Genomic DNA, 11,000 nt, shown 5'->3' with positions numbered 1-11,000 from the left:
CCCACCCCCCCAGGCTCCACCCCCCCAAATCTCCAGGAATTCCACAATCCAGACCTGGCACCCCTAACTGGGAGGAATCATAATGTCGCAGTGAAAGAATTACTACCACAACCCTACTGTTGTTCTTTCAGGAAAACAAATTTTGTGCTCCATGAATGTCAGTTGCATTGTGAAGAAACAACAACAACAATAAAACACATATGATTTGGCTCAGTCCCAGATAGATGGCAGACAAATGAATTTAAAAAGACACCAGGCACACATGGATTTTTTTTATTGCAACTGACTTATAATTACTGATTATTGATCAGTGACATCTGGAAGGAAATTATCTGATAGGTTCCTATTCACCTTATGTGTAGAGTCACTGCTGAATTCTGTCCCAAAGGGAAATCCAATTAAGTTTGGAGAGTCCTACTTGAATGAACAAGTTGCTTGAATTTTAAGAGAGCTTCAAAACATCAATATGAATCTCAAGGGATTTTACCTTTATGTCATGCCCATTTATTAATTCCTTTTAAGTGTCTGGGGATTCTTTCTCTTTGCCCAGTAGCTTTTATAGCTACCCCAAATGTCCCACTCCTGCTGTTTTTAGAATGATGCTGAAAGGCTATTTTGAACATATCTGCACTACGGTTGCCATATGCCTCCCCTACCAGCTGTTGCCCACTGGCTCTCCAACAGCCAGTGGGAGATTTTGTAATTGCGGTTAGTGACAGCACAATGTCACTTCTGGGGAAAGCCTGAAAGTGACAACAGTATTATCTAGGAATTCCCTGAAACCACAGAATTTTAAGCAATCCCTAGAGGAATGGGGAATTATAGGGAATTACATCACTTATGGGGAAAACCTGGAATTAATGTCATGCCATCACCACTGGTGCCTCCCCTATGTCCCCAACCCTTCAGATTCTTTGTGGTTGGTAACCCTGGGCTGCAGTCACACAGAACATTAGCCACACAAGAGAGACGGAAGACAGGCGGATTTTCCGGGCGCGATCTCACCAGCACATCTGGGAAGCGTAGCGCTTCCGTGGCACAACCGAGGCTTCCCGCCGAAAATGCGCAGCAAAAAACTAGTACCTCGGAGGTACTAGTTTCCGGAAACCGCGGGGCAAGGGCGGGCGTCTGGTCGCGTTTCCGGTGGCATCCGGCGCCCGCCCATGTCCCCTTGCGAAAAAGGTTTCCCCCCCCCCCAAGTCTCCGTGGATGTGCACACGCACCCAACGGAGCATGCACATTTGTCATGTACACACAAAAAACCCCAGTTTGCTGCACCGCGCGCTTCTTCATTGCGCGCAGGCATGTCCTGTGATCGGCACCTCTCCCTACCCACGGAACCTCCACGGTACCTCCACAGGATCTCCACAGGAGGTCTGATTGCTTAACCACGCGTTAGTTTGCCCCGGGGCAAACAGCCACGTTCCCCCCCCCACAGTTTCCTGCCCGTGTGACCGGAGCCCTAGCTGGGCATATGTTTTACAGTGCCATTTTAAGCAGCTACACTCTTCTAACTTCATGGAAGTCAATGGGCTTACAAAGGTGTATCTCTGCTTAGGACTGTGCTGCACCTCTCCCAAATGTGTTAGACAGACAGACAGACAGACAGACAGACATCTGCAAAGTGGGTAATGCTTGATTATCTGGTCTTTGTCCTGTTTCATATACTTTACAAATAGTTTGTTTTATGTATTAATACCCTACATTAATTATTTGCAATCTCAAAAGATATATCTCTTTAGTGCAAGGGACATTACTCGGTTCTCTTGGGTTTTACAGAAGACATAAAGAAGAATAGAGTGATTTTTTTCCTCCCCAAACTTACCAGATCGTCCATCCCTTTGAAAGTCAACATGGTACCATTCTCCATCATTCACCTTTTTAAGCAAAGCTTTTATTTTAATTGTACCAGATCCCATGTCCAACAGCAGGTAGAGGTGGCCATCAAGCATTTCAATAGCAAAGAAGTCAACCTTGACCATTTGTGGATGTTTGGCATCTTTTTGATGTCGTGGTTTGCCATGGCTGAAAAGGATTAACCCATTTGGCTCAGTAGTGCGGAAATCAAATGATATTGAACCTGTTTTCTTGGCATTCCACTTTGGCAAAGAGATAAAAGACTCCGGTGTTTCGAAAGTGATTGGGTCCAAGGTCGCTACATCCTCACATTTAAATGCTACAATTCCATGGATCTTCATTTTAGGATCTCCTTGCTTGGCAAGCCGAGATAGTTCCAGCCTCACATCATTATTTTTATATACAACCTGTAGAGAAAACACAGTGATTACCACAATGGACTAAGCAATGCAAGCAAAATTAAATGTAGTTAGATCATAGAATCATAGAATCACAGAGTTGGAATGGGCCATACATGCCATCTAGTCCAAACCCCTGCTCAAAGCAGGATCAGCCTAGAGCATCCCTGACTAATATGATAAAACTTAATGTATCAGAATCAGGAGAGGGAAGGTGGCATGGTATAGCCCAATCTTGTCAGATCTCAGAAAATAAGTAGGGTCAATACTCGGAAGGGAGACCACCAAGGAGGACTCTGCAGAGGAAGGCCATGGCAAACCACCTCTGCTTCTCACTTGCCTTGAAAGCCCCTTGCTGGGGTCACCATGAATCAGCTGCAACTTGATGGCACTTTACATCCATACACACACATCAGAATCCATCTTCTATAGCTGGGAATGTGCAGCTGCAAGTGATATGAAAATTCTGTACCACAATCAGGCCTACCCATATAGTATGCAGCTTACAAATTAGTGCTGTCCCCGCATAGGAGCAGTATTTGCTGTTGAGCCGTGATGTAACTCCATTTAATGATAGATTCAGGTAGGTAGCTAATATGTTGGTCCGAAAATTAGCGTACAACATCATCTGTTAAACGTAATCTGTTAAACACCTTCATTATATTGCATGCTAATTTGCTGCTCACCCTCTACCTATATGAATCAACTGGTAACTTTCATTTCATTGTATCTGAAGAAGTGTGCGTGCACACAAAAGCTTATACTCTCTTGGTCTGACAGGTGCCACTGGACTCAAACTTTGTTCTGTTTAATGATGTGTGTTTCGGGGGAGGTTTTAAAATGTGATTTTATCATGTATGCAGGGCTGGCCGAAGGGGCTTGTGTGCCCTAGGCGAGGCCACCTTGTGGCACCCCCCTCAGATGCCAACCTCCCGGTGGGGCCTGGACTGGCCGGCGGGGGGGGGGGGGGGAGACAGAGTGACACCACGTTATGTGCTGGCTGCACGCGTCGCTTTAGACCGGGAGTGCGGAAGGACGAGGGAGTCTGCGTGCTTCCTTCGCGGGCGCCTTCCCCGGCCGGGCGGGGTGTAAGGCGAGCTTTGCGCTGGGCCTCCCCTGGGACCGCCGAGCCAGTTCTCTTCATGTCGGCTGGTGGAGAGGAGGGAGTGTGGGGAGCCCTGCCACCGGGGCCTGGAGAAAGCGCCTGCTGCCCTGGGCCTGGCCCGCAAGAGGAGGTGGGGCCGGCAGGCAGGCAGTAGCATGCGCCTTCCCCCCAGGCCGGTCGCCTCCACATGTGCTCCCTATTCCCCCCCCCCCAGGCAGCAGCCTGAAGAGGCGGAGAAGCGCCCGGCCGTGCCCCTCCATCCCCGCAAGCAGGCAGGCCCGGCCAGGGGCACTGCACTCCTCTCCCCTCCCTCCCTCCCTCCCCTCTGGGGAGCCCCCAGCCAGCAGCCACCCGAGTCAGCTTCCCGAAGAGCCGAGGGATTTCAGCCCCAGCTGAGCAGAGCCGGCCCGCACCGGAGGAGAGGGGCAGGGAAAACCGACGTGTGCTTGGCAGGGTCAGCGGGGGCCTTTGGGGGGGCAGCAGCAGGGCAGTTGGCACCCTGGACGGGGCTGCTCCCTAGGCCAGACACTAGCTGGCCTAGTGAGAGAGCCAGCCCTGGTTATATATAGGACTGGATCTCTCCACCTGTCCATTCTACCACTTGACAAGCTTTTATCAAATAAAGGGGGCTTTATTCTTCACCTGCTTGCATCACAGGTGCATGAATTGCATTGAAATAGGCTGCAAAAACACCATTTAAAAACTTAGCCCATACTATCTGGAAAAAGTTGAGTTAAAGTCTTCAAATGAGGATATGTGACTAAACCGCTTGCTTAAAAGATTTCTGTGTACAGCTATTTTGTTGATTAACATTTCTTGCTCTTCTAAAGCATTTATTACTTTTCTCGAGCCTTGCGCTTGCACAGATCAAACACATCAAGGTCAGACTCTATATGCTAACTTGATTTTTACTTGTTGACCTTGAAGCTGGAACTAACAGCAACCTTGTCAGGTATGAAGTTAGGCCACTGGGAAGCCAGCAGAACTCGAATCAAGAGGGTGAAACAGCATGCAGACAGAAAACCCAAGGGATACTACCTGAATGCAGACCAGTCTACTTAATGCTCCCAGCATTAAAGACAACATGATGATGATTATTCTGATAAAACTGAAAAGTAGCATTGGATTTAATCATATTTAATCAGTATGCTTTATAGGTATTCCTGCTCTAGTATATAAGCATTCCTCCAGCATTCTGCAAGAAAGGCGGGAAATGCTAATCCTACATAGATTGCCACGCTAGTCCACAGAAAAGACCCAAAACAAAAGTCACATGATACCTTTTACTAAGAACAACCCCAGCCATCATAAAATATTGTGCAAGGATCCATGTTCTCCAGAATGCTTTGTTAAATTGGAAGATAAAAGAACAAAGCAAAATAACAGGGGGTAGGTGAGAGGAGACCTTTCAGCCCATGATGTTAATGCCTCTGATCGGTTCCTTGCGTAGGACATGTTGCTGGTTAAGTTAGATTAGGTGGTGCTAAGCGGAGCTGGTTTCAAATTGCCCTTGACCCTTCTGGGAAATAAAAGGACATATGTCAGTCTCTGCCCGAGAATAAGACAGCAGCATCTTCCCATAGGCTAAGATACAACATGAAACCATTTAACTTAATGAAGCCTGCAACATATCCTGCACAACATGCACACCAGAGGACTTAACAACATGGCCTGAAAACACGTCTGCCCCTCTGTTAACATCCAGGCTGATTAGAGTTGCCAGCCCCCAGGTCAGGGAGGGTTTCCTCGCTTTTAGGGGCTCCAATCCATGGGGTGGTTGTGGTCTCCCAGCCCCATGCATCATGATCCCCAACCCACCCTGAGCATGTGGCCCACGACTGCCCCTCTCCCTCCCTCCTGCTAGATTTAAAGGGCCCTCCAGCCACGTGGTCCCTGCCAATCAGCTGAAGCTCTTTAAATCTGGCAGGAGGGGACAGAGAGGGGTGGCTGGGCAGGTGGTCATGCTTGGGGGTGGTGCTTGGCTTGGGGAAGGGTGGGACTTGGGGCATCCCCCCGCCCTTGGAATGCTCCCCAAATCCCCCCACTGGAGTGATGAGGGGACTTGGCAGTTTATTTATTTTTATTTATTTATTTATCATTAGATTTCTAACCTGCCCTCCCCGCAAGTGGGCTCAGGGCGGCTCACAAATAGGGCATATATGCCAATACATAAAAACAGATCTAAAAACAAGATAAAACAATCATTTACAATATTACAAGTGCCCTGGATGTTTCAAATCAGTCTTCAGTAAGAGGGTGGTTCAGTGGTATCAGCTCTACGCCACGCTGTAGTTCACTCATCCCAGGGCCATCTCCACACCTTGCTGTTGCCCAAACCAGTTGTTGTTGGTGGTGGTGGTAATGATGGTAGAACTAGTAGTGGCAGCTCCTACTCGAAAGCCTGGCGGAAGAGCTCCATCTTGAAGGCCCTGCGGAATTGCGCAAGGTCCCGCAGGGCCCGGATCTCCTCCGGGAGCTCATTCCACCAGGTAGGAGCCACCACTGAAATAGCCTTGGCCCTGGTTGCAGCAAGCCAGGCCTCTTTGGGGCCTGGGGTCACCAGCAGGTGTTGCGTCCCCGACCGTAGTGCCCTTTGGGGTACATATGGGGTCCCTTAGGTATGTCGGACACCGGCCATCTAGGGCTTTAAAGGTAAAACCCAGCATTTTGAAGTAAATCTGGTATGCTATTGGCAGCCAGTACAGTGCTTTCAGCACAGGCCGGATGTGCTCTCACCCAGGGAGGCCCACCAAGACCCTGGCTGCAGCATTCTGCACCAGCTGCAGATTCCAGATTTACGACAAAGGCAGCCCCATGTAGAGAGCGTTAGAGTAGTCTAACCTCGAGGTGTCCATCGCATGGATAACTGTGGCCAGGTCATCGTGGTCAAGGAAGGGAACCAACTGCCGAGCCAGCCGAAGATGGTAAAAGGCCAACCTGGCAGTGGCTGCCACCTGAGCCTCCATAGTTAGAGAGGAGTCCAGGAGCACTCCCAAACTCCTAACCTCCGATGCTGGCACCAAAGGCACCCCATCGAAGGTTGGGAGAGGGATTCCCAACCCCGAACCGACCCGACTCAGGCCCAGGACCTCCGTCTTTGCCCGGTTTAGTTTCAGTTGACTCAGTCTGAGCCAACCAGCCATGGCCTGCAATGCCCAGTGAAGATCTTCTGGGCTGGAGTCCGACTGGCCCCCCTATATCAGATAGAGCTGGGTGTCATCTGCATATTGATGACACCCAAGCCCATACCTCTGGGCAATCTGGGCGAGGGGGCGCATATAGATGTTAAACAACATCGAGGAAAGCACCACCCCCTGAGGCACCCCACATTCAAGGGCATGTCTCCGAGACTGCTGTTTCCCGATTGCCACCCTTTGTCCCTGACCCAGGAGAAAAGAGGCAAGCCACTGAAGGGCCAACCCCTGAATCCCTGCGTCGGTGAGGCGGTGGGTCAGCAACTGGTGGTTGACCGTGCCAAACGCGGCTGACAGATCTAACAGCAACAGCGCCACCACACCGCCTCAATCCAGATGCCTTTGGAGATCGTCAGTAAGAGCGACCAGCACTGTCTCCGTCCCATGTCCCAGGTGGAAACCAGAATGGAAAGCATCTAGGATGGAAGTGTCATCCAGAAACCCCTGTAACTGTAACGCCACCGCCCTCTCAACAAGTTTGCCCAAATAGTTGGCTAATAGTTGGCCAATTCGGCCGGGTCCAAAGAAGATTTTTTCAGGAAAGGGCGGACCATCGCTTCCTTGAGTGCCCCCAGGAACTGTCCCTCAGAGAGGGACTTGTTGATAATCTCCCTTAGGGCACCTCAAAACCCCTCATGGCCCACTTTAATGAGCCAAGAGGGGCACGGATAAAAACTGAGAGTGGTTGGGCGCACAGATACGAGCAGTCTTTCGACTTCCTCCAGGCTGAGCAGGCTAAAACACTCTAAACCCGGAACCGAAGACATGCAAGGGGCCTCGAGTTCACTCACTGTTTCAACTGTGGCGGGGAGATCATGGTGGAGTGCCAAGACTTTATCTGTGAAATAGCTCGCAAATGCCTCACAACCAATATCCTATTCCCGAGCGTTTTGCTTGCCCTGTGGCAGAGCTGTTAAAGACCGAATCGTTCTAAATAATTGGGCTGGGTGTGAGCTAGCAGATGCAATCTTGGTCACATAGAATGCTCTCTTTGCGGTCTTGACTGCCATCTCATAGGATCTCATAACGTCCTATAAAATGCTCTTGATGCCTCATCGCGGGCGTGGCGCCACCGTCTCTCTAGCCACCTCAGTTCTCGCTTCATCCGCCGTAGCTCCTGGGTATACCAGGGTGCATGCCTAGAGCGAGTGTGGAGAGGGCTCCTGGGAGCGATCTCGTTGATGGCTGCAGAGAGTCAGCAATGCCAGACCTCCACAAGCTCATCCAATGAGCTGCCAGGGGGCCTCGGATCCCATAGAGCCATCTGAAGCCGTACTGGGTCCATTTGGCTCTGTGGGCGAGCTAAAAGCTGTTCGCCGCTTAAACAGGGTCAGGGTGGAACATTCAGATGGGCCTTCAGGGCATAGTGGTCCGACCATGGTACTGCTTCTGCAGTAATCCGATCCACTGTCAACCCAGACGCGAAGATCAGATCGAGCGTGTGACCGGCCCGATGCATGGGGGCCGATACAAATTGAGAGAGTCCCAGTGCCACCATGGACGACACTAGGTCCGTAGCCCGACTGTTCAAGAGTTCAAGAGAACCTGAAAGTTTGTGTACTATATTATGAAGTCCAAGACCCAAGTGCTACATGATGGAGTGAGCTCCCATCTCTGGTCACAGCTCCTGCCAACCTAGAAGTTTGAAAGCAAGAAACTGAAAGTAGATAAGTAGGTACCACTTCGGTGGGAAGGTAACAGTGTTCTGTGTGCCTCGGCGTCTAGTCATGCCGGCCACATGACCACGGAAACGTCTTTGGACAGCGCTGGAAATATCAGCCGCTAATGTTGTAGTGTTTTTATTGTACACATTACAGTGGAACCCCCTCTAAAATTTATGTATGTTGGTTTAGTCTCTTGTGGTGGAGTCCCTGCTGGATGGTTCTGTTTGTTAGTTCAAACTAGAGGCTGCATGAGCTCCATTGTCCGGAATACCAGTTACTCCAATTCCTGTATCTTCTTGATAATATACGGATGTTGTTTTGAATACTATGGCCTGTGAGCCTGTGTGAACAGCAGGAACATGAGTACTCTATTCCAGATTTGCAAGCAAAAGGGAACTTCAGAAACTTTCTGACACCACCATATTCTTCTTTTGCTGAGAAGGGCAGGATGTTTAGACATAATATGCCAACATTCTAAAATTCTGAAGATATCAGCAGTAGGTGTTTATGAGAGGGACCTTTTGAAATGCTGAAAAGAGCAGAATGCAAAACTGGCCTCAGAACTCAAGTTCCTCAGAATACTAGTTTTCTTTAAAAAAAAGAAAGAAAAGAAAATAATTGAAGTTTCTAGTCCTTATTGTCCAGGGAAGCATCAATGGCTTGTATATCAGGCATGACATGGCCACAGTCTAGCAGAGTATTCCAGCTGACCAGAGATTAGTATTCTATCCATTTCCATCAGTAATGGAAGGTTGCTCCAGAGTAGCAAGAGCAGGAAGCAGTGGAACATGATTCTCTTTGGCTCCTTTAAGCTCCACTGATTTAAAGGAGCACGAATGCTTTGAGCTCTGTTTCCCCTGCCAAAAAACTGTAAGAATGTGTTGATACACCCACTTGTAAGGTGGAAGCATGCTTGGTGCTGGGCATCTGGCTCAAGACTTCCCCAAACATGGGAGTTGGCTCTGTTTATGGTTAAGAAATATCTGGGCAACCCCTGCTCAGAAACTAGAGGAGTGGATAAATAAGATTTCCAGTAGCTGGGGTAGGGTTTTGAAGCCTTTGCCCATCCCTGTGATTAGCCCTGACCTGGATAGGCCAGGCTAGCCTGATCTCATCAGATCTTGGAAACTAAGCAGGGTCAGTCCTGGTAAGTATTTGGATGGGAGACCACCATGGAATACCAGGGAAGTGATGCAGAGGCAAGCAATGGCAAACCACCACTAAGATGTCTCTTGCCTTGAAAACCTTACGGGGTCACCATAAATTGGTTGTAATTTGATGCCCCCACAAAAAAAAGCTAACCCCAACTAAATTATGGTTAAAACTGCAAAAGGAGTACTTCAAACTCTCCCAGTCTGAATATTCACAGCAGTTATCACATTTTGCTTCTCTTGGCACAAAATTTAGAGTAGGTACAGTACGGCAATGTTTAATTTTGGAACACACATTAGACATCAGCCCTCTTTTCTATTTATAATTTCCTGAACCATCACAGTATTGTGTCTATTATTTATATCCCACTTTTCAGCCAATCAAGAGGACTTAATAGGACAGTCTACAAGGGTAAGGACTACAACAATTTTATCTGTTGCAGGACTCTTGACTTGTTTCTACATATTTGTACATGTATAAAAGTAACATGCAGAGGTGGGAGAAAGACCAAGCACAACCAAGACACGTGTGAAATTCCAAGTCCAATTAAAAATTCTGGATTTCACAGCTGAGCCAGAGAATGCTGCCTGTGAGTTCCTAATCTGTAATTTATGTTTCCTAAGTATGCAAACATAGGATTGATTGGACATCAGCAAAAAACATCAACAGCCAATCTCCTCGCTTTCTCTCTGCCAGCTTTGTTAAAGGGAAGATTTACAATGTATAAACAAGTAATTTGGTTCCAAAGAAAAGCTACATAATCTATGAGTGAAAACAGCATGGGCAGGCAACAAAGCAAGAAGAACAATGTCAGTATGATTGCAAAGGGCAGAAGGAGGCCCAGAAATCAAAAGTGTGTGTGGGGTGGGGGGTGGGGGTGGTGCACAGTAGACTTAATCAAGAAGTATGAGAGATCCACTGGGTAGGTTTCATCCAATAGTGGAAACATACAGGAATGGAAGGTGGTAGGGCAGTTGTAGTCACTCAGTGGTTTGGGAACCACATGGGGCTCTTTGACATGCCACCTATGGCTGTTCTGAGCCCTGTGTCCCAATGGGACAATAGGGTTTGTGGTTGGCAGGTGGCTCCCACTTTGGAGCAGCTGCCACTAGAGAAGTGGGTAAGCTGTGCACCTCGTGACATGCCAAGGATGGAAGTAAATCTGCTTGATGACAACTGTGATTGTAGCTCTCCATGAGCTGTGGAGTGAGTACCACTGTGGTAGGGTAAACTGAGCCCTATGCTTAAGGTAATGTGTGATGTCAAGTCACAAGTGACTCATGGCAACCCCATGACGTTCCACCTTGTGGGGTTCTCAAGGCAAGAGATGAGCAGAGGTGGTTTTGCCATCCTCCTCCCCCTCATAGCAGCCCCAGCCTGCCTTGGTGGTCTTCCATCCAAGTACTGACTGTGCTTAGGTTCTGACCCCTTATGAGAGGGGGCTAGTCTGGGGTACTTGGGCTGCTACCACTGTGGTAGGGTGAGCTGAGCACATGCTTATGCTCTGGATAAACCCCAAATCCACTCACGTCCACTACTTCTAAGTTACCAAAGCCGGAAGTTCAGACTTACCAGTCCGCAGAGCTGCTACACTGTCTTTTCTTATTCTATTTTTTTTAAGTTGAAATGT

The 11,000-nt window shown here is 48.6% G+C and overlaps 1 protein-coding gene across 1 annotated transcript in view; it reads right to left on the bottom strand.

Moving 5' to 3' along the window:
• Window positions 1–11,000, bottom strand: part of LOC107111006 (neurexin-1) — a 736,478-nt gene that overhangs the window by 145,017 nt on the left and 580,461 nt on the right. Inside the window, exon 8 of the mRNA XM_015411887.1 lies at window positions 1,826–2,264. Within this exon, the coding sequence (XP_015267373.1) occupies window positions 1,826–2,264 (439 nt within the window). The remainder of the gene's footprint in view (window positions 1–1,825; window positions 2,265–11,000) is intronic.

The sequence above is a fragment of the Gekko japonicus genome, unplaced genomic scaffold, assembly GCF_001447785.1.
Source record: "Gekko japonicus isolate JY-2015 unplaced genomic scaffold, Gekko_japonicus_V1.1 scaffold447, whole genome shotgun sequence".
Classification (NCBI taxonomy): Eukaryota; Metazoa; Chordata; class Lepidosauria; order Squamata; family Gekkonidae; genus Gekko; species Gekko japonicus.
Note: the sequence above shows the minus strand (reverse complement) of the source record. Positions and strands in the feature narration are given on the sequence as shown.